This window comes from Glycine max, chromosome 2 (assembly GCF_000004515.6).
Source record: "Glycine max cultivar Williams 82 chromosome 2, Glycine_max_v4.0, whole genome shotgun sequence".
NCBI classification, from domain to species: Eukaryota; Viridiplantae; Streptophyta; class Magnoliopsida; order Fabales; family Fabaceae; genus Glycine; species Glycine max.
Genome location: NC_016089.4, coordinates 15,279,530 through 15,307,229, shown reverse-complemented (window position 1 = coordinate 15,307,229; position 27,700 = coordinate 15,279,530). Strand labels below are relative to the sequence as shown.

The window sequence follows — 27,700 nt, the reverse complement described above, 5'->3', positions numbered from 1 at the left end:
CCCAAGCTTCGCCTTATATATTTTTTATTATAATGTTAAAAGATTATGAATTCAATTATTTTATTACTAGATCGTATTAATTAAAAGAAACTGCTTGGTTTACCATTTAAGGAACCCAATTTACAATTTTATTTTTCAAATACCTGAGTTGGAAATCTTAATTTTAAAAATTTATAAGATAACTCATGGATCAATTCATTAAAAGGTAAAATATAAAATATCTAAATATAAACATAATAATTATAAAATTTAAATGTATTTTTCGTTATTGAAATATACTTAACTTATATATTAGTGCTTGTAAAATTATTAGACATAGAAGAAGAATAGTTTGAAATGATCGAAAGAAAAAAACATGCTAGTTGTAGAGATAAGTACGAAATATATACCTAAAAGTGAAGAAAAAAAATATATTCAAGGAGTTATAACTTTATTAGTTAAGCAATTAATTGAGTAAATGTACGTGGTTGTAAATTTTTTTATGCTATTTTTTATTTCTATGCAAGAAAAAAAAACGTGGGTGTTGGCTAATGCCGATTGGATCATGCAAATTTAATTTTAACTTTTTTATAAATAAAGATAAAGTTGCCGTAAAAAAAAATAAAGATCAAATTCAATAAGAAAAAAAAATAATTTTGAGTTTTTTACAGGCTAAACCTGGAACGATCCTTATTGAATCAGATTTTAAAAAAAAAATACATTTTTCTTAAAACTTACAAAATTTAAAACTCAAGCTCTTTATTTTATTCCTGCAAAAAAAAAGTAATTTATTTTATAAAATAAGTTCATTTTGTCACCTCTACAGTGGGAAGAGTAAAAATATAAAATAATAATTAAATTGAATAGAAATAAAAAAAATGTATTAATTTTACTATACAAATTAAAATATAGATAAGTGATGGGTAAAGAAAAAGCTATGAGAATGAGGCACCCAGCCCGGAAGTCGCGCGGTTTCTCCTTTTGAAGTTGGAAAGATGAACGGGCCCACGTTCACGCGCTTAGTCATGTTATGTGGAGCCCACCATTTTGATTATTTTCAAATGCCTCAATTTTCCCCTCTCATTTCCTATCAATTCACATTCTCATCTTCTCCCACGCGCCTCCACTAATCGATTATCCAAGCAGCTTAAAGCCAAACTGAAAATACATTTTGACGTGAAAAGGAGCGTGTTTGGAGCGGATTTTTCTCCCAAAAAATTATAACCTTTTTTTTTATAGATTTAAATAACTTTTTATCCTTATAAAATTAAGGATTTTTAATTTTAATGCTTTAAATATTTTTTTATATTTTAGTTTCTATAAAAAAAATTAACTTTAATTCTTATTATGAAATAACAAGATTAACTGATAATGACTTATCACCAATTTATAAAATGCAATAAAAGAAATATGCCTTAGTAAACTTGTTATCTTTCTCATTACACTAAAAACACAAACTAAAAACAAAGCAAGGTTTTCCTCAATGAAAATCCTTGATGGCAAATCTAAATACAATTGATCGTTGCTATTAATATTGTCCATCCTCACTGACTATCCTTTGTCTAACTCAACCAAGGTTACTTAATTAGTCAGTTATAACTTATAAGTGTACAATAAGGATAATATGAAGTAGGTTTTCCTTCCCACATTAATAATAGGCTTTGTTGAGTGTCCCATTTCAGAACACAATTTTCTAAAAAAAAAATATTACTATACTATTAGACTCTTTGATGAGATAACATATTAATAAATTATCAATGTTTTTATTATGTTCTCAGTTAAGGGCATTACTTCACAACAAAGATTAAAATAAATAAATTAAACTTTACAAGAACTAAAACAAATAAATGCTTTAAAAGACTAAAATAAAAAATATTCTATTTTATAATTAATAACCAGTGTTATTTAGGTCATTATTGGAGAAAAATTATTAATGTTGTCATTTAAATGCATTTCACAATTCAAATTATAATCTTAATAAAAATAATAGAAATTTTATATATCTATATATTAAAGTGATTAATTTTTATAATAATTATTTTAAAATTCATATATATGTGATATTTCTAATTAATTATATAAAATTAAATACTTTGTATAATCCCATCTTAACCAATATTCCGGTCTTTCGGATTCATGTCTTTTGCATAAAAATATCATCATTCGAGATAAAAATCATATATTGTAACTGATTATTGATAATGAAGTCATTAAATACTTCATATCAATGTTCAAATAAAAAAAGCAATAATGTATTTAATCATATATGCCAATATATAAAAAAATCCATTTCTTGTATATACACTACACCAATGTTAAAAAAAAATATTAAAAATTTCTCCATCTTGAGATGAAAAAAAACTTAAATATACTTTTAATTCTTAAAAATGCATTAATTTTTATTTGTTTATAATTTTTATATATTGAAAATTACCTTTATAGTCGATTATTAGAGGGGGGAAAACATGTTTCTTTAACAATTTTTAAATAAACAAAAAATTATAACAGAGATTAATTTTAAAAGTAGTACTTTAAGAAACTCATATTTAAGCATTACTATTATAAATTTATCTATAAAGTATTTTTTTTTTAGGGGGGGACGGATTTCAGGTAAAGTATTTTTTTTTTTTTTTGTTACAACCAAAGTAAAGTAACTGCAAGTAATTCTTTTATTTTTAAAGCGTGACTGGTAAATTGACGTGTCCTTTTATTTTGCTTAATACTGTATGCCTAATAATTAATATCAACGGATCCTTGGTGAAATCAAAATTCACGTTAACTCTTCATGGAATCAAAATCAAAATAACTGTATTTTATGGTCTCCATGTGTAGCAAGTGAACTGTTGTGACTCGTTCTTACCTAACGTTTAATTTTCATAGTAACTTTAATTCAAAGAAAAATCAAAAGAGGTGGATGAAAGTGACAAAACCCGTTAATTAATTTTCTATTTTTAACTTGCAGCCATACGGACATGTATCTTAAGACTGTTACATTCTTTCTTACATTAGGTCTGAGGTCAGCCTCTAACCAACCTCGGTTCTGTATTCTGTAGTTAAAGTTTTTATTTTTTAAAATATGTTATAGCGAAAACTACAGTTCTTTAGGGAAAAAAATTCGAGAATCATAGTAATTAATATGGTGTTTCCTCTTTTTATTCTTTTTTGGTTATTTGGTAGTTTTAGCTCCATCTTCATCGGATTTATGGGTTTTCCTTCTCGTGTTCTAATTGTTTGGTTGCAATTTAAAATGAGATTGATGCATGATTATTCAACAACAGCTAGCCTCGATAGAGCCAGACTTGAGGGAAGAGGGAATGAGATCATAGCAGTTAAGTAGAAATTCAGATTAATTTTGTTTTATGGTAACTACTTGTCGGTACCAATAGTGATTGGATACTTTTTTTTATACATAAAACTGTCAGAAAATTTCAAAGTGCATAAGATTATTTTATCATACAAGAAAACTTCAATTCATTTTATTTTTCATATTGTGCTTAGAGAAAAAGTTTATTAAAAGAATGTTCGATTTGTTAGCTAAGAACCTCTAATCTTTCCTGTTATTAAATTGAATATTTATGGCAGCTCTTTTGAGAACCCGAAGAAAGATAGTTATATGGTGGCATTTTTTGGGATCATTTATGAAATTGGATATCAGGATTCATAGGTGCCTGTAAAATTTCTACTAGTCTTAATGCTAAGTTTTTTGCCATGCTTCATGATCTTTAAAAGGCATGGAACGACAACTACATAATTATTGTTTGTGAAATTGATTCAAAGATACCCTTGAAGTTGGTCAACAACAATCTGAAAGCTTTTCATCCTTTTTTACCACTGATCAAGAAGATTCAAGACCTGCTAGTCTTGGACTAAAACGTCTGTTTGCAGCATACTCTAAGGGAAGCTAATTTCTGTGAAGATTGACTTGCTAAATATGTGACGCATGTAATGAGAGTTATTCATCTTAGGAGCTAGTTTTCTTTCTGTTTTCTGATGTATAAAAAGAAAAACTATAATGTCTTATTCATGTCAACTTCCGCTTGTACATCCAAATGGCATGGGGATTTTTTATGAGAGAAAAAAAAACAAACAACTTTTGATCGTGTATACAAAATTTAAATAGAAATACAGAATAAGGACTTATAGCTAATTGTTGCTCCAACCACAATTAATTCAAGTTTGATAGAAGACAGAACTTCCATTTTGATAAATACAAAAGAAGAAAACAAAACATACATACTCTTTTTTTACAATTTTTATTTTACTTGGCTGAGTTACAAGTTTTTTTATTTTTATACATGGCTGAGTTACAATAAATGACAACTAAAGGGAAAAACAAAAACAATAAAAATACATTCGGGCAGCAACTCTATGATTTTTCATTGTAAATTGGCATTTCTCCAACGCTAAGGAACCTAGGCTACGTGATATATATTTGTCTTTGTCATTAAGAAATGTAAATGCAATACCTCAACGTGAAATGCCTCTCAAATACTCTTAAAATCCATTTTCATTATAAAAAATATATATATATATTTTTTGTTGGAAAATAAAACAAAAAATGAAAAAAAAATTAATATGAAGAAGATGCACAGTCTTGAATTAAATAACGAAATAGCAGTAGCAAATTAAATTTAATTGACAACGCACGAATAATTCATTATAACATACAATAAGCACAAGAAAGAAAAATTAAGGGAAGAAAGATATAGCCTGGGTTGAAGCGCGTAAACGCTATCCTTAGAGAGAAAACGCCCCCACTGCACGGGTAAGAAATTCTGATTGCACTCCTCTCCCAAGATACGACAACCCGTTGGTTCCGATCGTGTGCAGCGAAAGGATCCCCGAACCTTATGAACACCAATGCTCTTGCTCTCAAAAAAATTAAGTTTTGTATAGGAAAAGAAAGAGATAAATTGTTGGCAGAAAGAAACCAGAGCTCTCAGTCTATATCTCTAGAAAAGAGGAAAGAGATATATATATATATAGGCATTTTGCAACAACAAAATATGACCGTTAGAAATATGACCGTTGGAAAACCAACCTACAGTTGTCAAAACAAATCTAACAAACTAGTTTGACTCATTAAAACAAAATCTTAAAAAAAAATCTAAAATAAATATTTTATTTTATAAAATAGAATTAATATATATTTATAAATTTTAAATTAAAACACAAATATTTATCAACATTCCCCCACATAATTTAAAATTTTAAAATATATTTTCTGAAAGATAAAAATATAAGAGAAAGAGCATGTGATATTGTATTTCGGTATAAGGAACCTTCCGGGTTTGAGCCTTATACCTAGTGTTTATGAACTTCCATCCGAGAAAAATGTAGTGACTTGATTGTCTTGAACTACATATTCTTTAACCGGACTTTAGTACATAACTCCTACAATATTGGTGTTCAATTAGGTTCTAATCAGTGGTAGCGCGTTACACGGCCTTGCGCTTGTATCTTGTTTCGTGAGTGTCACTTAGAGATTAGCCCATATCTCACAGTGGCGGCCCCACCACCACACTCACTAGGTGAATCCTCAAAGAGTGAGTTGTGACCCTCACCCCTACAATAATTGTCATCGGATTCATTAAGAGGTATTTTTTTTTTCCATCAAAAATACACATATATAAATACCTCAACCTTAATATTGCCACAATTTATAATACACCTCGTCATAGGAATGAGAAACGGAACAGCTCCGTCAAATTTCATTTTGGTGTACTTTAGTCAACAAACAATTTCGTTGTTACCCGTTGAACTCCATTCATGGGATCACCAATCACACGGAGACGGGTGTCCATTGTTGTAACTAAATAATGGGCTTTAATCCCATTCCCCTCGACGACTCAAGTACTTGTTGACGCGTCAACCCTTTTGTAAGCGGATCCGCAATATTATTTTCTGACCTGACAAAGTCAAGAGAAATGACACCATGAGAAATCAAATTTCTGATAGACTTATGTCTCACTCTTAAGTGTCTTCTTTTTTCATTAAAATTTTTGCTAGTAACTTTAGATATAGGAACTTGACTATCACAATGCATTGGAATTGGAGGTATAGGCTTATTCAACAATGGTAGATCACATAACAAATTTTTAAGAAACTCAGCCTCACTAGTAGCAGTATCTAAAGCAATAATTTCTGCTTCCATAGTAGAACGTGAAATAATAGTTTGTTTAGCAGATTTCCATGATACTGCACCACCAGCTAAAGTAAAAACATAACCACTTGTTGATTTTGTTTCATCAGAATCAGAAATCCAATTTGCATCACTAAACCCCTCAATTACTGCAGGAAAACATGTATAATGAATGCCATAATTGATGGTTCCTTTTAAGTATCTAAAAACTCTTTCTAATGCAATCCAATGAGAATGATCAGGATTATTAGTATACCTTCCTAATCTACCAACTGCATATGCAATGTCAGGCCTAGAGAAGTTTGTCAAATGCAACAAAGAACCGATAATTTGAGAATATTTATGTGAAGAAATTCCTTTACCCAAATTTTTCTTTAGCTTGATGGATGAGTCATAAGGAGTAGAAACAGGTTTCACATCAAAATAATTAAACTTCTTCAACAGCTTTTCAACATAGTGTGATTGGGTTAAAATCATGCCATCATTTTTCTTTATAAGCTTAATACCCAAAATCACATCTACAGGACCAAGGTTCTTCATATCAAAATTTCTAGACAAGAAAGACTTCACATCATTTATGAATTGCATATTACTACCAAATATCAATATGTCATCCACATACAAACATAAAATGACACATCCATTATCATCAAATTGTTTCACATACACACATTTATCAGTATTATTGATTTGAAAACCATACGAAAGAACAACTTGATCAAATTTTTCGTGCCATTGTTTTGGAGCTTGTTTCAAACCATATAAAGATTTAACAAGTTTGCAAACTTTCTTTTCCTTCCCCTGTTCTACAAAGCCTTCAGGTTGGTTCATATAAATTTCTTCTTCTAATTCACCATTTAAAAAGGCAATTTTTACATCCATTTGATGAATTTCTAAATTAAAAACACAAGCAAGTGCAATTAAGACCCTAATGGTAGTAACTTTAGAAACAGGAGAATATGTATCAAAAAAATCTACACCTTCTATTTGTTTACACCCAATCACAACAAGCCTTGCCTTAAATTTTTCTATAGATCCATCAGTTCTTAATTTCTTTCGAAAAACCCACTTACAACCTATACTTTTACAACCAGGGGGAAGATCAGTAAGAAACCAAGTTTTATTATTTTTAAGAGAACTCATTTCATCAATAATAGCTTCTTTCCAAAAAGGTGCATCAATAGACCTCATGGCCTCACCATAAGTTTTAGGATCATCTTCAAGCAAAAAAGAGCAAAATCAGTCCACGAAGGAGGCAATTTTGATATCATGAAAGCCACAAGCATAATGTCAGGCAAAACAATTCCTTTCAATTTCATGTCATAAACAATGTTTTCAAATTCGTGGATCTGATCTGAAATAGATTTTCCATCAATCATTTGAAACTCAATCATTTTTTCACAAGAGTAATGACTTAAACCTTTTTCAGCAGATCCATATTTCAATTCAAGTGCTTCCCATAACTCAACAGAAGTTTTGGTATGACAAAAAATCTTATATATGTTATCAGCCAAAGCACTTAAAATGCGTCCATGACATAAAATATCTTTATCAGAAACATCATGCTTAATGGTTGCATCAGTTTGAACTATATCAGTAGAGGAAGTTGAAGTTTTTATTTCTCTTTTAGAAATCACAGAGTATAAATCCAATTCAGTAAGCTAGAATTTCATTTGTTGTTGCCAACAAAAAAAATTTTCACCCGTAAATTTTTCAGGCTTACTGGAAAGGGACTTAATCATATCCATGGCGGACATTTTGATAAAATAGGATGCTACTGCAAAAAGACTATGCAAGAAGAAAGTGAAAAAATAAAACCTTTTTCTCTCTAAGACTGTTGGAAAATAAAACAAAAAATGAAAAAAAAATTAATATGAAGAAGATGCACAGTCTTGAATTAAATAACGAAATAGCAGTAGCAAATTAAATTTAATTGACAACGCACGAATAATTCATTATAACATACAATAAGCACAAGAAAGAAAAATTAAGGGAAGAAAGATATAGCCTGGGTTGAAGCGCGTAAACGCTATCCTTAGAGAGAAAACGCCCCCACTGCACGGGTAAGAAATTCTGATTGCACTCCTCTCCCAAGATACGACAACCCGTTGGTTCCGATCGTGTGCAGCGAAAGGATCCCCGAACCTTATGAACACCAATGCTCTTGCTCTCAAAAAAATTAAGTTTTGTATAGGAAAAGAAAGAGATAAATTGTTGGCAGAAAGAAACCAGAGCTCTCAGTCTATATCTCTAGAAAAGAGGAAAGAGATATATATATATATATAGGCATTTTGCAACAACAAAATATGACCGTTAGAAATATGACCGTTGGAAAACCAACCTACAGTTGTCAAAACAAATCTAACAAACTAGTTTGACTCATTAAAACAAAATCTTAAAAAAAAATCTAAAATAAATATTTTATTTTATAAAATAGAATTAATATATATTTATAAATTTTAAATTAAAACACAAATATTTATCAACATTTTTTGCCGAAGATCCACTTGATTATATTATACGATAAGATATGGGAGGAAGAAAACGAACCAAAAATAGAAAACACCGAGATGAAATAAAATACAAAAGATTAACCAATAGATTAATGAATTAATTAATTATCAACATGTCCCATGTCTCAACCAAATGTCAAAAGAAGAGGCATATCTAAAAGGGGGTTTGATCAAAATTCAAATCAACCCCATTAAGCAGACCAAAACGATGGAGAAAACGGTGAGTGGGAGCGATGAGGTTTTCACGTATTGACCTTCAATCACGGAGTTCCACGTGGACCCTTCCCATTCGTGGACCCCACGCTGACGTGGTCGAGGTGTGTGCGCCAAAACTGGAAAAAAAAAACTCACAGATTAGACTATATATTACCAACACACAGAGCAAGAGAGAGAGAGAGAAGAAAGACTTGTTTGTTGATCGATCGAACAACGCGGTGCGAGTGGCCGTCCCAAAGAGGCACGCAAACGCAGAAAGAGAGACAGAAATAGCGAAACGCGATTTCGGATTTCCAAATTAATTTTCTTTTTTTTTTTTTAATTTAAATTTTAAAGCTGCATTTATTTTTCTTTTTTTATTTCTTGTCTCCAAAACAGCACCACCAACACTCACCGTTTTGTTCTTGTTGTTTCGTTAGCTCCCTCCGCTTTCTAGGGCTGCGAACATTTTCCGAAAAATTAGACAAAACTAGATTGATCGAACCAAATTCAAATAAAAAAAAAAATTAGGAAAAGTTCTGAAACGCGGAGAAGAAGAACTGAATTGACAAATCCAAAACCTACGAATCGCAAATCCGGTAGATCTTGGTGCCATTTTTATCGCATTTGCTTGCTGCAGCTGGTGCAATTGCAGATTGTTTCTTCTCTCGTTTCGTATCGTTGGTTTGAATGGTGTTTTGGTTTTTCCCTTTTCGGAGGTAAATCGGTAGGAGGTAGTTGGTGGTGGATCTGGTGAATGTTCATCGGATGAGAGAGAGGTGTTCATATGGTTCAAAGATCGAAAGGGAAAACGATGAAATGGGTTACATTGCTTAAGGACTTCAAAGAGAAGGTTGGCCTCACTCAATCGCCACCCTCTGCTCCTCCTCCTCCTCCTCCTTCCTCTTCTTCCCGCGACAACAACAACAACAATGCCTTTTCAGCTTCGCAATCCTCTTCTTCTTCCCCTACCAGGTAGGCTCCCTTATATATTTCTATTTTTTATTTTACTTTTTGGGTTTATGCAACACTTAGTTCTGCGGTTAAGTTTGAGCAAAATGAAAAATTAATGGTCCAGTGGGATGATTTCAGTGTTGTGTTGTGTTGCATTGGCTTTGATTTGCTTGTATAAAAAAAATAGAAGATAGAGAGATGTGGTTGTAGTTTCTGTCTTTTCAACTGTGGAAGGATGAAATAGATTTTGGTTAATGCAAAGTGTAGAGTTAGGTGGAGTTGCAAGATCCTATTAGTTTCTGTTTGCTGCTATTCCTTTCTCTTTTTTGAGGCGATGTTTATGTGACTTGTCAAGGATAAGTTGTAAGGAGCTAAGGGTTGTTCTGAGATCAGTTTTTTATTTTATTTTATTTTTTTATATGAAAGGGATAGTGCTGAGCAGAAAAAAGCTTGGTTCTTCAGTGCGTTGCTCAATCTGTGTGTGTTTTTCGTATCTTATCAATCACAATGTAGAATTTGCGGTAAATCCACCCGGGATAGTCGTGTTTTGGTTGTGCATGAGATTGCCATTATTTCTATGATGATGAGTTTTAACTTGTCCACACGGTTACATAATTTATATTCCTATGTGGGAGTGTGCAACTAGCTTCATCTAAATACTTTATATATTATACTACTAACATTCCACTTTTATACTGGTGCATTGTGCAAAAAGAGTGCTTTTTTTGCTAGTTATCGAAGCGTAACTGCATGAGGGGTCATCTTTGCATCATGGGTAGCTCAGTTACGGAAAGAGGGTTTGAATTTTTGGCATGTTGGCTTTTCTGCTTATTTATTTGCAGCTTCCAAAATGGTCATATTTATTGATTGGAAGATTTAAGACTTGCAATTTGTTTAAAATGATTAAAACACATCGGTTCTTAATTTCAAACATTCATTCATAGGTGAACATGTAAGCTGAGGCATGATTCTGTTGCCTCATGGCAGCATTGACAGATTTATGAACATTTCTTGCATTGGATTACTGTTTGGTCTAATATTAATTATACTGCATGTTAAAATCCTTTTATTTAATGCATCTAATTTCAAGTTCTAACGTGTTTCATAATTAGTGATAACTGATTTTCATGGATTGTTTTTTATTATGACGTGCCCTCGTTATGATGTTAGGCGGGATTATGACCATTTATATCTTTAAATCAGGGACAAATATGAACTGGAATTGGACTTCAAGAGATTCTGGGAAGAGTTTCGGTCATCCAGCTCTGAGAAGGTTCTTGTCATTGCTTAGTTTCTTTTGATGGAATTGAAATTTGACATTTTGTGGTTGATGATGGTAAATCAGGAGTTGCTTATGATTTCTCATTTCCTTGCAGGAAAAAGAAGCGGCCTTGAATTTTAGTATAGACGCCTTTTGTAGATTAGTGAAGCAGCATGCTAATGTAGCTCAGTTAGTTACCATGTAAAGAAACACTTTCTCCTTAGCTTCATTGCACTGCTCCCCATAACTTAATTTATATGAACATTATTGTTGTGTTTTTTTTTTTTTGCTCAGCAAAAGTAATTATGTATTATATATTTGAAAGAGTACCAGTGGTACTGTAGTTACACGTTAATAAATATGTGTCTAGCAGGATTCCAGTTTGTAACTGAACCTAGCTGAGAGCACAATAAAAAGTTACAGGATACATCTTCACCCATTCCCTCCTAACTACTAAACCCCTCCTTGAGATTAGATGAACATTATTGTTGTGTTTGAGTGGTAGGGGGAAATTTTTTGTCCTCAAATAATAGAATTATTGGTTTTGTAGAATGATAACCCTAGCCGACCTCACCTTGTGGGATAAGGCTTTGTTGTTGTTGTTGTTGTAGAATGATAACCCTAACCTACATCACACCGTCAGTTAGAAGTTGCAACATGCTTTTTTGTCTGTATTTGCTTTGGTTGTCTATGGTGCAGTAATGCTGCTCATGCTTACCTGTTATGTTCTAGTGCTTTGGTATAAATAAGCATTGATGTAGGTGAAAATGATGATATGTAAGATTTTTGTCACTTAATTGGGCTTAAAGTAAAGGTGAAGTGCTCTTGGGGATCAAGTGAACTTTCAATATCTGGTTGATGCACTTTATGGGTTAAAAGACTAAAAACATTTTATAAAAATATGGATGTTTTTTTTGGTTGAAAGTGAAAAATTGTCTCATTCTGCCCTGAGTAGATTTATAGATACTATTATCATAAAATTAACTTGAGAGTTGAGAGCTGGTTCGTGTCTTCCCATTTACTTTCTGAAGATTTTGAAAAATATAGATTGCATATTTCCTGCTTAGATATATATTTTATTCTTAAAAATGCTAAAATATGTTATTCATCTTAGTGATTGGAGTTTATTAATTGACTTTCGGTAATGTTGGTGGGGAACAGGTTAGTTGAAACCCATATATTCTCTTTTGTTGTGGGAAGAGCATTTGTAACAGATATAGAAAAGTTAAAAATCAGCAGCAAAACAAGATCTTTGGATGTTGCTCCAGTTTTAAAGTTTTTCTCGGAAGTCACAAAGGTTTGTCTTAGTCATTTCTTTATGACCTTTTTTTTTCCCCTGCTTTTCTATTTGTTTTTAATGTTTCCAGATATTTCCTTCTATGCAGGATGGAATCAGTCCTGGAGCAAATTTATTAACTTCAGTGGAAATCCTTGTCTCTGGGGTATGCTTCTTAAATTTTTTTTGTGCCAAGTCACTATTAGGAGCTATAGAATACATTTTACTTTATTTACAGAAAAATACGCAATTGTGTTCCCATCTAACATATATTCTTTGTGTTGATGGAAATATTAGTGTAATTAATATTGGTGATCTTGGTCTGTCATGCTATTAGTCATTAGTGTTTAATTGTGTTAGGTTTGTTGTTTAGTGTGGTAAGCTGGTTGGTGTTACTTTGAAACCCGTTGTATTTGTATAATTGAATATTCCTAAATTCTCTCATGAGCTTTAAGTAGTAGTTTTTATGTGTATATTTTTTTGTAGCCTATTGACAAGCAATCTCTACTTGACTCTGGGATATTTTGCTGTCTCATTCAAGTTCTCAATGCCCTTCTCGATCCTGATGTAACCATTCAAAGGCCAAATAGTACTACTGATCATGAAGATAATCTCGTATTACAAAAAGTTTATGATGAAGTTGGGCCAAACCGCCGGCTTGAGGTTCTGTTCTCTGCATGATATACATGCCTTCATTGTCTATTTTTATGTTTTAACATGTTTGACAAACAATTTTGTTTTAGAGAGTTCGCCCCTCCCTGTTTATGACAACCTAAAGCTTAGCAGGCAGGTTTTTGATAAATTGAATATATTAGTATTTAATTGTAGACTTTAATTCTAATTGTTGTTTTTGTAAGCTTTATATTTCCTTATTCAAAACCCTTTCTATAGAGCATAAGCCATAAAAAAAATTACATGGTTATGAGTAAATAATTGGAATAATCTAGGATAACTTTGTGCACTTTCTTAATTTGCATTTTAAAGTTTAAACTATTTTCCTTATGCAGGTAGAGGGAAGTGTTGTGCATATCATGAAAGCTCTAGCAAGCCATCCATCAGCAGCACAGAGTTTGATAGAGGATGATTCACTTCAGTTGCTTTTTCAAATGGTTGCCAAGGGATCTTTGATTGTCTTCTCCCGTTATAAGGAAGGACTTGTTCCATTGCACAGCATACAACTTCACAGACATGCTATGCAGGTAAAGTGTGACACATTTGTCTGCAGTAAAATTAGTGTTGAAAATGATGCAACTATTGCATGTGGTAATTAGCTTGAGCTGATATTGTTCTTCTGATGGTTGAATATTTATATTTTGCTGCTTATAATTCTAGATACTTGGTCTTCTTTTGGTAAATGACAATGGAAGCACAGCCAAATACATCCGCAAGCATCATTTGGTATGTCATTTAACTTTCAAATCTAAATACTTTTTGTATGTCAAATAAGTTGTCTCACAGAACTGGTGTTGTATTTCTTGTTTATATTGTATTATAAAGCAGTTTATGTTCATCTTTACCACTTTGATAGCATATGTCAATGTTCAACAGCATCTGTGGGCTAGTTTGAAATGATACATTATTATATTATGTAACTTATGTTTCCTAGAAAGAAGCTTAAATAATATTATTTTGCTTTTAGGCTTTGGCTCAAGGGGTAGGTTGGTGTGGTTTTAGGATTTATTGTGACAAAAGGATCTCCTTTGGGTTTCTTCTCTTTCAATCTCATGTAAAATGAAGAGAAAACTAGTTTGCTATGGTATCAGATGTTCTGCTCTTTACGAGAAAAAAAAGTGTTCTGTAATAGAAATGCAAATCTGTTATTCAATGGCAAAATATTTATAAGGTCACTTCAGCCTCTTCCTTGCAAAGCTTTTGGGAAGTGCCAGGGAAAAAAAATCTTACAAACATTAGGCAGAGGTGTTAACCATTTAGCTTGGGGAAGAAACTATAAAAAAATATAGAGTACTTGGATTTATAGGAACAGTCCATACTGTTCTTGAATGGTTGATTTGGTTTTCTTGATCAGTTTGAATATTCATAAAAAGAAAACAAGGCAATTCACCTATTTACATTGAATTAGTTCTGCATTTGCTGTGAAATATGAAACTAACCAGTTTAGAACTTGTAGAAACATTTCTTTACCAATCAACTGTCCAACCCTATATTTTTAACATAAATCTAGCAATCTTTACATAATCATCATAAAGTCATAAAACATAACTAAAATTTTCTTTTGTTTAACAAAAGACTGTTCTGAAAGTTGTCATTTAGTTCATGAAATTGTTGTAAACAAACCCATAACTCTGGTGTGCTCAAGTCACGTCTTAATAAAATAGAAATTTATTAAACAATCATGTATTATTGTTTTAAATTTGAAAGTATCTATGTCCCCTGATTGTGTTGGAGGATGCTTGAGGTTACTTACCAATTATGAAATTAGTGTATGCAGCTTTGGTGAAGTATCAGTTTTGTACAATATTGCACTAATGGTAATCCTTATTGTTCATAGTATTCAGTTTATGTTTTAGAACTTAATCCTGTGATTATTTTTCCTCCATGCAGATAAAAGTTCTTCTATTGTCTGTGAAAGATTTTGATCCTGATTGTGGAGATGCTGCCTTTACCGTAGGCATTGTTGACTTGTTACTCAAGTGTGTAGAATTGTCATATAGAGCTGGTAATTTTCTAATGTTTTATCAGAAAAGGAATGAATGGGGTTCCCATAAATGTAACAGTATCATTGTCTAAAATCTGGTTGAATATATTTCTTTTACCATGGATGCTGCTAGTTATTTTTTAAAGGTTGCTAGTGTTGGATAGTTCTGATTTCTTATATTGATTCTGCAGAGGCTGCCAGTGTCAGACTTAGAGAGGATATACATAATGCCCATGGATATCAATTCCTAGTTCAATTTGCACTAACTCTGTCCAATATGACAAAAAATCAGGGCTTTCAATCTACTCATTATGATACGTTTGATGAACAAGAGATTGCTTCTGATGGATCCAAAAATAGCAGAGGACAAAATTCCAATGAACAAGAACATTCCTCCATTCAGTATCTTTCACCCACATTATCTAGGTTGCTAGATGTTCTTGTTAGTCTAGCTCAAACTGGACCAAACGAGTCTCCACGTAATTATGGAGGTAAGGGTTCTAAATCTACTCAGAACAAGGGTGGTGGTCATAGCAAAAGTCGTACCTCATCTTCCGATTGGCTCGGTGATGAATTATGGGAGAAGGAAAATGATAAAATTAAAGACCTTGAAGCAGTCCAGATGTTACAAGATATTCTCATCAAAGCTGATAGCTGGAAGTTGCAGGCTGAAGTATTAAATAGACTGTTTAAAATTTTTTCAGGCCACATAGAGAATTATAGTCTGTGTCAGCAATTACGAACTGTTCCACTTTTAATCCTAAATATGGCTGGTTTTCCTTCTCATTTGCAAGAGATAATCTTGAAAATTCTTGAGTATGCCGTGACTGTTGTAAATTGTGTTCCTGAGCAAGAACTACTTTCACTTTGCTGTTTGTTGCAGCAACCAATAACATCAGCATTGAAGCAGACAATTCTTTCTTTCTTTGTAAAACTTTTGTCCTTTGACCAACAGTACAAGAAAGTTCTGCGAGAAGTTGGTGTTTTGGAAGTTATGTTAGATGATCTGAAGCAACACAGGATTTTGGGTCCAGATCAACAGACTGTTAACTCGGACCAGTTGGAGAGGAAAAATAGCTCAAACAATTTCAAGAAACACCTGGACAACAAGGATGTTATTATTACTTCACCCAAGCTTATGGAATCTGGTTCAGGGAAGTTCCCTATTTTTGATGTTGAAGCTACAATTGCTATTGCCTGGGACTGCATGGTATCTTTATTGAAGAAAGCTGAGGTTAATCAAGCTTCATTCCGCTCAGCTAGTGGTGTGACTGTGATGTTGCCTTTTCTGGTGTCTGATGTACATCGCTCAGGGGTCCTCAGGATATTATCATGTCTTATAATTGAAGATACCTCACAGGTTTGTTGATATTCTCTCAATTTTTTTTTCTGTTTTTTAATTTTTGACTGGGGTTGTGTATTTATTTGCTCATAATAAGCGTGTTATTAATCAGAAAACAATAATTCTTGAATGTCTGGGGATGAATCCTTCCTACAAAATTACTCATGCTGTTGTTTCACTTGAAATCATCATGATGACTATCTGATTGTAACTTTTACCAGGCTCATCCTGAAGAATTAGGTGTGTTGGTTGAAATTTTGAAAAGTGGAATGGTTACCAGTGCTTCAGGATCCCAATACCGGCTCACCCTTGATGCAAAATGTGACACTATGGGAGCAATGTGGCGGATCCTGGGAGTTAATAATTCTGCTCAGAAGGTTTTTGGTGAAGCCACTGGTTTTTCTCTTTTACTTACAACACTCCATGGCTTCCAAAGTGATAGTGGGGACTTGGATCAATCTTCATTGAATGCTTATATTAAGGTGTTTACGTACTTGTTGCGTGTTGTAACTGCTGGAGTTTCTGACAATGCTGTTAATAGAATGAAGTTGCATGCAATTATATCATCACAAACTTTCCTTGATCTTCTTAGCGAGTCTGGCTTATTGTGTGTGGATCATGAAAACCAAGTCATCCAGTTGATGTTGGAACTTGCCCTTGAAATAGTGATTCCGCCTTTCTTAGCATCAGAGGGTTTGACAAAATCAAATGCTATTGAGAATGAGTCATCTCATAATCTTTTATTGACTCCATCAGGTCCAATTAATCCTGATAAAGAGCGGGTATACAATGCTGGTGCTGTTAGAGTTCTGATCCGTTCATTATTGCTTTTTACTCCTATGGTGCAGTTAAAACTTTTAGACTTGATTGAAAAGTTGGCCCGTGCTGGTCCTTTCAATCAGGAAAGCCTCACGTCTGTAGGTATGTACTACATTGTTTGTTATTATTTGCTACTCTTTAATGCTCACCTGATTTTTTTTAATTTTTTTTTTTGCTATATATAGGTTGTGTGGAACTTTTGCTGGAAACAATCCATCCTTTCCTTCTGGGTTCATCTTCTTTACTCTCTTATGCATTGAAAATTGTGGAAGTCCTTGGTTCTTACAGGTATGGTGTATATTCTTACTGCCGTTGTGCTAAAGTTGCATTTTAATCTACTTTTTTTATTTATATTTGAACAACAATATGTTTCTGTTGATTAGGCTATCTGCATCTGAACTTCGTATGCTCATTAGATATGTCCTGCAAATGAGGATGAAAAATTCAGGTCATATAATTGTTGAAATGATGGAAAAATTAATTCTGATGGGAGATGTAGCCTCAGAAAATATTTCTCTGGCACCATTTGTGGAGATGGATATGAGCAAGATTGGGCATGCTGCCATTCAGGTTTCCTTGGGTGAAAGATCATGGCCTCCCGCGGCTGGTTATTCATTTGTTTGTTGGTTCCAGTTCCGTAATTTTTTAAAATCACAATCAAAAGACACAGACGTTTCGAAATTTGCCTCTTCCAAGAAACGCTCTGGTTCAAGTGGATTGCATGAGCGACATATCTTAAGAATTTTTTCCGTTGGTGCTACTAACAATGATAATGCAACCTATGCAGAACTTTATCTCCAGGAGGATGGTGTTCTAACCCTTGCAACCAGCAACTCTTCCTTCTTATCATTTTCTGGTTTAGAACTTGAAGAAGGAAGGTGGCATCACCTTGCAGTCATTCACAGCAAACCAAATGCTCTTGCTGGGCTGTTCCAAGCTAGTTTTGCGTATGTTTATCTAAATGGAAAGCTAAGACACACTGGGAAATTGGGATATTCACCATGCCCACCTGGTAAACAATTGCAGGTCACTATTGGTACATCAGTTGGAAATGCTAGAGTTAGTGACTTGACGTGGAAACTACGCTCTTGCTATCTTTTTGAGGAAGTGCTTTCACCAGGCTGTATTTGTTTTATGTACATACTTGGTAGAGGATACAGGGGGCTCTTCCAGGACACAGATCTTCTGCAATTTGTACCTAACCAGGCCTGTGGTGGTGGTAGTATGGCCATATTAGATTCTTTAGATGCTGATGTGACTTTGGCTGCTAATGGTCAGAGACTGGATGCTGCCAGCAAGCAGGGAGATCTAAAAGCTGATGGGAGTGGAATTGTCTGGGATTTGGAGAGACTTGGAAACCTTTCTTTACAGCTTTCAGGAAAGAAACTTATTTTTGCATTTGATGGAACTTCTACAGAATTCATTCGATCGTCAGGTAGCTTTTCAATGCTTAATCTGGTTGATCCTATGTCGGCTGCTGCCTCTCCTATCGGAGGTGTGTAACTAAATTTATAAATTATAAAATTACATGTTTTGTTCCTTTCTCTTATTGGAGTTGTGTTAAATCTCAGTTTTATTTTCATTTCGGGGGTTGCAGGTATTCCACGTTTAGGACGTCTCTGTGGAGATATTTATATCTGTAAGCAAGGCGTGATTGGAGAGACTATCCGCCCTATTGGTGGGATGGAACTTGTTCTTGCTCTTGTTGAAGCAGCAGAAACTAGGGATATGCTGCATATGGCCCTTACTCTACTTGCCTGTGCGCTTCATCAAAATCCTCAGAATCTTAAGGACATGCAAATTTATAGGGGCTACCATCTGCTTGCGCTTTTTCTGCGTCGTAGAATGTCATTATTTGACATGCAATCTCTTGAGATCTTCTTTCAGATTGCTGCTTGTGAAGCTTCTTTTTCTGAACCAAAGAAGTTGGAGACTAGTCAGACTACTTTGTCTCCTGCTTCATCCCTGCTGGAAACCAGTCTTGAGGATAACTTTTTGTCAAAGTTTCATGATGAGAATTCTTCAGTTGGATCTCATGGGGACATGGATGATTTTTCTGTACAAAAAGATTCATTTAGTCACATTTCAGAGCTGGAAAATACTGATGTTGCTGCTGAAACTTCAAATTGCATTGTCTTGTCAAATGCAGACATGGTTGAACATGTTTTATTGGATTGGACATTGTGGGTAACTGCCCCAGTTTCAATCCAAATTGCATTACTTGGATTCCTTGAAAATTTAGTGTCCATGCATTGGTACAGAAATCATAATCTTACAATTTTGCGGCGAATTAACCTTGTTCAACATTTACTAGTGACCTTGAAAAGGGGTGATGTTGAAGTTCCTGTTCTAGAAAAGTTGGTTGTACTGCTTGGGGTCATCTTGGAAGATGGGTTTCTACCTTCTGAGCTTGAAAATGTGGTTACATTTGTGATTATGACATTTGATCCCCCGGGGTTGGTTCCACAGCGTCCAATTATGAGAGAATCAATGGGTAAACATGTAATTGTCAGAAATATGTTACTAGAGATGTTTATTGATCTACAAGTCACTATTAAATCAGAAGAGTTACTTGAGCTGTGGCACAAAATTGTCTCCTCTAAGTTAATTACATATTTTCTTGATGAAGCAGTTCATCCGACAAGTATGAGATGGGTCATGACTCTACTTGGTGTGTGTCTTACTTCCTCTCCAACATTTGCATTTAAATTTCGCACTGGTGGAGGTTATCTAGGCTTAGTTCGGGTGCTACCCAGTTTCTATGATTCCCCAGACATCTATTATATTTTATTTTGTTTGATATTTGGCAAGCCAGTTTACCCAAGGTTGCCAGAGGTCCGCATGTTGGACTTTCATGCCCTTATGCCAAGTGATGGGAGTTATACAGAACTGAAGTTTGTAGAGTTGTTGGATTCTGTAATTGCTATGGCAAAAACTACTTTTGATAGAGTAAGCATGCAGGCAATGCTTGCCCACCAAACTGGTAATCTTTCCCAGGTTGGTGCAAGCCTCGTGGCTGAGCTTGTAGAGGGAAATTCAGACATGGCTGGTGAGCTTCAAGGGGAAGCTCTAATGCACAAGACATATGCTGCTCGCCTTATGGGTGGAGAGGCATCAGCCCCTGCTGCTGCAACTTCAGTTCTAAGATTTATGGTTGATATGGCTAAGATGTGCCCCCCTTTTACTGCTGTTTGTAGACGTGCAGAATTTCTTGAAAGCTGCATTGACCTATATTTTTCTTGTGTGAGGTTTGTTATGAGATAACCTCTCTGTATCTTTTATTCTTATTGCCTCACTTAGTATTTTCTAATTGTTTTTCCTACCAATAATCATAGGTTGACTACTTACCTGATCATCAGTCCAACTGAAATGAGTCCTTTTTATTGAACTTAACCTTTTGTGCTTGCAGGGCTGCACATGCTGTTAAAACGGCTAAAGATCTCTCTGCAGTTCCGGAAGAGAAAACCTTGAATGATTGTGATGATACATGCAGTTCACAAAATACATTTTCTAGCTTGCCTCTGGATCAGGATCAGTCTGTCAAAACCTCCATCAGTGTTGGAAGCTTTCCTCAAGGGCAGGTAAGTACAAGTTCTGATGATATGGCTGCAGCACCGAACTCTATGGCTGGTGAGAGACCACAGAATAATCTTACTGTATCTGAGCTGGAGTCAAATAAATCTGTCCGTGAAGATATGCAAACTGTTCAGAGCTTGGATGGTGATAATGCTGATCAAGGTTCTGTTGCTTCCTGTGCACACGAATTCAGCTTTCAAAGTATCAAAGGCAATTTGGACCTTCTCCCACCAACGGATTCCCAGAGTTCAGCATCTTTTGCTGCGCTGGATTCTCCTGTATTTTCAGAAAAGTCCAGTTCTAGAGTTCCCCTTACGCCTTCTTTGTCACCTGTTGTTGCATTAACTTCTTGGCTGGGAAGTGCAAACCATAATGAAGCAAAGTCTTCCTTAACTGCCACTCCTTCTTTTGATTCTTCCATGTCTGCTGCAGAGTTTGATACATCTTCAAATCTAAAGTCTAGTTCTCAAGGGCCATCTTCTACAAATGCTTACTTCGCTGTAACCTCAAAGCTGCTTTTGGACGTAGATGATTCTGGATATGGTGGTGGTCCATGTTCTGCTGGAGCTACTGCCGTGTTAGATTTCATTGCTGAAGTCCTTTCTGATTTTGTGACGGAGCAGGTTAAGGCATCACAGCTCATAGAGAACATCTTGGAAAGTGTTCATCTATATGTTGATGGTGAGTCTGTGTTAGTTTTCCAAGGTCTATGCCTCAGTAGATTTATAAACTTCCTTGAAAGACGACTGCTACGTGATGATGAAGAAGATGAGAAAAAATTGGATAAGATTCGCTGGTCCACAAATTTGGATGCTTTGTGTTGGATGATAGTGGATCGGGTATACATGGGTTCTTTTCCTCAGCCTTCAGGGGTACTAAAAACTCTTGAGTTCTTGTTATCAATGTTGCAATTGGCAAACAAAGATGGTAGAATTGAAGAAGCTGCTCCTGGTGGAAAGAGGCTCTTATCAATTTCAAGAGGAAATAAGCAGCTAGAGGCTTATATCCATTCGATTCTTAAAAACACTAATCGAATGATATTATATTGCTTCCTCCCATCATTCTTAGTCAGTATAGGGGAAGATGATCTTCTTTTGCGGTTGGGTTTGCTTAATGAATCTAAAAAGAAATTGTCCTCTATTTCCTCTCAAGATGATTCAGGAATTGATATAAGTACAGTCTTGCAATTATTGGTTGCTCATAGAAGAATTATATTCTGTCCCAGCAACATCGATACAGATCTTAATTGCTGTCTATGTGTGAATTTGATATCTCTTCTCTGTGATAAAAGACAAAATGTACAAAATATTACCATTGATGTGTTCAAGTATCTTCTGGTACATAGGAGAGCCGCATTGGAAGACTTGCTTGTTTCTAGACCTAATCAAGGGCAGCAACTTGATGTGCTCCATGGTGGTTTTGATAAATTATTGACTAGAAGTTTATCTGAGTTTTTTGAATGGTATCAAAATATTGAACAGGTTGTGAATAAGGTATTGGAGCAGTGTGCTGGCATTATGTGGGTGCAGTATATTGCAGGATCGGCAAAGTTTCCAGGAGTAAGAATCAAAGGCATGGAAGGTCGTCGGAAGAAAGAAATGGGACGGAAATCTCGAGAAGCTGCAAAATTGGATTTAAGACACTGGGAGCAGGTAAATGAGCGAAGATATGCACTGGATTTAGTTCGTGATACAATGTCCACTGAGTTGAGAGTTGTTAGGCAAGATAAGTATGGATGGATTCTACATGCAGAGAGTGAGTGGCAATGCCATCTACAACAACTTGTGCATGAACGAGGGATATTCCCACTAAGTAAATCCTCTTTCTCAGAAGAGCCAGAATGGCAGCTTTGTCCCATTGAAGGTCCGTATCGAATGCGGAAAAAACTTGAATGCTGCAAACTTAAAATTGATACCATACAGAATATTCTTGATGGACAGTTTGAATTAGAGAAACCCGAGTTGTCTAAAGGAAAATTTGAAAATGGTCCTGATTCATCAGAGTCAAAACCTTATTTTCAACTTTTGACTGATGGTGGCAAGCAGAATGGTTCTGATGGTGAGCCGTTTGATGAACCTTTCTTTGATAAGTTGGATAGCGTCAAAGATGCTGTTTCTGCTAAGAATGAGTGGAATGATGACAAGGCAAGTAGCATAAATGAAGCAAGCCTCCATTCTGCACTTGAGCTTGGTGCCAAGTCTAGTGCAGTATCTGTCCCAATAGAAGAAAGCACACAAGGAAGATCTGATATGGGATCTCCAAGGCAATCTTCAATGAAAATTGATGATGTTAAGATTGCCGATGATAAATCTGATAAAGAACTGCATGACAATGGTGAATACTTGATCAGACCTTTTCTGGAACCATTTGAGAAAATACGATTTAAATATAACTGTGAAAGGGTTATAAGTCTTGACAAACATGATGGCATATTCCTGATTGGTGAATTCTCTTTGTATGTGATTGAAAACTTCTATATTGATGATTCTGGTTGCTTTTGTGAGAAGGAATGTGAAGATGAGCTTTCAGTTATTGATCAGGCCTTGGGTGTCAAGAAAGATGTTTCTGGCAGTGTGGATTTTCAGTCTAAATCAACTTTGTCATGGAGCACACCAGCTAAATCATTGGTTGGGGGAAGGGCGTGGGCCTATAGTGGTGGTGCATGGGGTAAGGAGAAAGTACATAGCAGTGGAAACTTACCTCATCCTTGGCGCATGTGGAAGCTTGATAGTGTTCATGAGATTTTGAAGCGTGATTATCAGCTTCGTCCTGTTGCTATTGAAATATTTAGCATGGATGGATGTAATGATCTATTGGTTTTCCACAAAAAAGAGAGAGAAGAAGTTTTTAAAAATCTAGTTGCCATAAATCTTCCTCGGAATAGCATGTAAGAATTATCTCCTTGGCTTCATTAATTTGTTTGGTACTGGATTTTTTGTCACTTTTCTTTGTGTTTTTCATATTTTTAACGTATCTAGCAATTGCAAGTAGCATATCTTTTGATATTGTTGCTAGTTTTTTACCTTAGCATTTATGCTGCAATATTGGTGATGAGTTGTAGCATAAAAAACCAAAGGACTTGAAATACGTACAATAACTCCGGTGCTGTTCTTTTAAGTTGTTTAGTGTTGCACCATAGATTTGAGCTTTGCTTTTATGTTTCCTAAATTTGGTTCTCATACCACTTTTTTTTGGTGTGTGGGCGTATGTCTTCCCCTGTTTCATATGTTTTTGAATGTAATCTGTCTGCTTTGTATCAGGTTGGACACAACTATTTCAGGATCATCAAAACAAGAAAGCAACGAGGGTAGCCGTCTTTTCAAGATAATGGCAAAATCCTTTTCAAAAAGATGGCAGAATGGAGAAATAAGCAATTTCCAGTACCTCATGCATCTAAACACTTTGGCAGGACGTGGATATAGTGATCTCACCCAATATCCAGTCTTTCCATGGGTCCTTGCAGATTATGAGAGTGAAAATCTTGATTTGTCCAACCCAAAAACATTTCGCAGGCTTGATAAACCAATGGGTTGCCAAACACCCGAAGGTGAAGATGAGTTTAGAAAAAGGTTGGTCTCTTTTAGTGCTGTATGATTTTGTCTTATGTTGCAATTTTTCTTTGATTATATATTACGTGTTGTTTGCATTACCTGGAGATTATTTGCTAAATGTTTTGCTGGGTTTCAAGAAGCACACAGACAAATTTATATCCATTAAAAAAGAACTACAAATATGGGGCCTATGCTAGAATTGTGTAATAACCAGGAAGGAAACATAAGAACAATCTTTACATTTGCAAAAAATTTATGTATAATGTATACACTTATCTCTATACTAAGATAGTATAATAATTAAATCATTGAAAAACAGAGAATTGCGATCATGGAACCTGATCATAGAAGTTAGTTTCTTCTCCTTCTGATAGACTGATACACATTACCTTTATCATTCTTTTTTAGATATGAGAGCTGGGATGATCCGGAGGTCCCAAAATTTCACTATGGATCTCATTATTCTAGTGCTGGAATTGTCCTATTCTATCTTCTCCGCCTACCCCCATTCAGTACAGAGAATCAGAAACTTCAGGGTGGCCAGTTTGACCATGCTGATCGCCTTTTCAATAGCATTAGGGATACTTGGCTAAGTGCTGCTGGGAAGGGAAATACATCTGATGTGAAGGAATTGATTCCGGAATTTTTCTACATGCCCGAGTTCTTGGAGAATCGATTCAATCTTGACTTGGGAGAGAAACAGTCTGGCGAGAAGGTTATCCTATTGCAAATATATACTTTGCTATTTTTAAATTCTCCAAGAGCCAAATATGCAGGTCAAGTGACTAGTAAGTTTAATTATTATGGTGTTTCTTCAGGTTGGGGATGTTGTCCTACCTCTATGGGCCAAAGGTAGTGCTCGAGAGTTCATCAGTAAGCATAGGGAAGCTCTTGAATCAAATTATGTCTCAGAAAATTTGCATCATTGGATAGACCTCATTTTTGGATATAAGCAAAGAGGGAAGGTGGGTGTCTTGTTTTGCTGTATAGATACTTGTCTCTCCATGATTATTTGGCTGTTCTTGTAATTTTTTAATCATGTTATTACATCTTTATTTTTTTTCTTTTATTTCTATTGTTGAAGGTTTTGCTCTACAATCTAATGTCACTTTCTTTAATTGTTTACATGCATTTATTTATGTGGAAAAGTCTGATCTGGTTAGTTGTAGGACATGGCCATTATGGACTCCCACGATGAAAGATGTCTTTATGCTTCATTTTATTATGAAATGCAGGGGAAAATAATGCTTTTAGGTCTAGCGCTGCACAACCTTCTGTATAATTCCAAGTCCTATTTGCATTCCATTTCTGTTGATTGTCTAAATATGCAATATTAGAATAGTGAGTTGCATTAATTTCTGGCATTTAATTTTGTGCAATTTTATGCATTTGACACTTGATTTAACAACCATGATTTTGTAGTGATCACCAATATTGTATTACTTGTTGATAAATTAAAATCCTTAGCCAAAACTTGGGGAAATTTCATCATGTGCCTTTTGACATAGGTTGACGACAATTAAACTGTGATGTCTTTTGATGATTATGTCAATAAATATGTTCTCAACAAATGTTCTAAAATACACCTTCATTTTCTATTAAGGAATATTTACTCTCTTTTGTTCCTGATATCATTTTTTTTCCCTGTATAATGGACAGGCTGCTGAGGAATCAGTTAATGTGTTCTATCATTATACATATGAAGGGAGTGTAGACATAGACTCGGTTACAGATCCAGCAATGAAAGCATCCATTTTAGCACAAATTAATCATTTTGGGCAGACACCTAAACAACTGTTCCTCAAGCCCCATGTGAAAAGACGAACTGACAGGAAACTTCCTCCCCATCCCCTTAAACATTCCAGTCATCTTGCAGCACATGAGATTCGCAAAAGCTCTTCACCTATCACTCAAATTGTCACTCTTAATGATAAAATTCTCATAGCTGGAACTAACAATTTGCTGAAACCAAGAACGTATACCAAATATGTTGCTTGGGGTTTTCCTGATCGTAGCTTGAGATTTATTAGCTATGAACAAGATAAACTTCTTTCAACACATGAAAATTTACATGGAGGTAATCAAATTCAGTGTGCTAGTGTTAGCCATGATGGTCACATTCTGGTTACAGGGGCTGATGATGGGCTAGTTAATGTATGGAGAGTTAGCAAGTTTGGGCCCCGCGCCTTACGACGCTTGAAGTTGGAGAAGCCACTTTGTGGTCACACAGCCAAAATTACATGCCTTCAAGTTAGCCAGCCTTACATGCTTATTGTGAGTGGATCAGATGATTGCACAGTTATTATATGGGATCTCAGCTCCATGGCATTTGTACGGCAGCTCCCAGAATTTCCAGCATCAGTTTCAGCAATTTATGTTAATGACTTGACCGGAGAGATTGTTACAGCAGCTGGTATTCTTCTGGCTGTTTGGAGTATAAATGGGGATTGCCTGGCATTGATCAAAGCATCACAACTGCCATCTGATTCCATTCTCTCAGTGACAAGCAGTACATTTTCTGATTGGTTGGACACAAAGTGGTATGCAACAGGTCATCAGAGTGGAGCTGTCAAGGTGTGGCAGATGGTTCACTGCTCCAACCCAGATAGCTCCCTTAGCAAGTCAGGTTTTGGTGGGTCAGGAGGGTTAAATCTTGATGGAATAGAACCAGAATACAAGCTGGTCCTACGCAAAGTGCTAAAGTTTCATAAGCATCCAGTTACTGCACTTCACCTCACGACCGACCTGAAACAGTTATTGAGTGGGGATTCAGGCGGGCATTTGCTTTCCTGGACACTGCCTGAAGAGAGTCTGCGAGGTTCATTAAATCAGGGGTGAGATTGGTAAATGATGGTTCGTTATGCTGACTTAAGCATTTGGCCAGCCTTTAATTGTTGAATCCTAACATTGGCTTGAGTGGATCTCAATTGTTGAAAGATGGATTCATGTTCATAATTCGAGAGAATTGCAAAAGAATGCTGGCCAGATTGAAACAGAGCAAGCAAGATTGTAAAAGAAAAGATGATATAACGGCGTTTAGAGGGCTATGAAACTATATGCGTGTAAGAGTACAATGTATTCACTAGGTGGGTGAAGCATCCGTGAAGAAAGACGGATTTTAGGTGGGAGAGGAGAAAGCAAATGTTGCCCGCGGTCTTGTATTTTGGGTGACTGGCGGAGAATATTTTGATTTTGCCAGAGAAGTCTACTGTTTTACTTTGATGTAAATATGTGATTTTAGTGTGTAATTAATTTGTATAGTAAAAGGGTAGTCATGAAATGGATTGTGATTGCAATGATAGGCCCAATACGAGGCATGATCGTGGGATGAGTGCAATCCTTTATCGGGAATTCTTTTTCCATGTTGACATTGGGGCATTTCTTTTATTGAGCCCCTGAAAGAAAACAAGGAAATTCAGAAGGTCATTGCCTGTGA

At 35.0% G+C, this 27,700-nt stretch overlaps 1 protein-coding gene and 1 pseudogene across 1 annotated transcript; one reads left to right on the top strand and one right to left on the bottom strand.

Moving 5' to 3' along the window:
* Window positions 1–9,616, bottom strand: part of LOC100779516 (uncharacterized) — a 20,042-nt pseudogene extending 10,426 nt beyond the window's left edge.
* Window positions 8,858–27,700, top strand: LOC100784514 (protein SPIRRIG). The gene is made up of 19 exons (XM_003518854.5): window positions 8,858–9,804; window positions 10,987–11,056; window positions 11,160–11,245; window positions 12,206–12,341; window positions 12,430–12,486; window positions 12,807–12,983; window positions 13,328–13,519; window positions 13,653–13,718; window positions 14,883–14,997; window positions 15,168–16,336; window positions 16,540–17,239; window positions 17,323–17,425; window positions 17,521–18,632; window positions 18,735–20,385; window positions 20,547–23,600; window positions 23,974–24,282; window positions 24,673–24,979; window positions 25,083–25,229; window positions 25,924–27,700. The coding sequence occupies exons 1-19, from the start codon at window positions 9,617–9,619 to the stop codon at window positions 27,100–27,102; spliced, it is 10,818 nt and encodes a 3,605-aa protein (XP_003518902.2). The 5' UTR covers window positions 8,858–9,616; the 3' UTR covers window positions 27,103–27,700.

Coding starts and splice junctions, on each gene's coding strand:
- LOC100784514 (XM_003518854.5), top strand. CDS start 9,617: ATGGTTCAAAGATCGAAAGGGAAAACGATGAAATGGGTTACATTGCTT. Junction 14,998..15,167: donor AGAATTGTCATATAGAGCTG/GTAATTTTCTAA, acceptor TTGATTCTGCAG/AGGCTGCCAGTGTCAGACTT. Junction 24,283..24,672: donor GAAGATGAGTTTAGAAAAAG/GTTGGTCTCTTT, acceptor ATTCTTTTTTAG/ATATGAGAGCTGGGATGATC.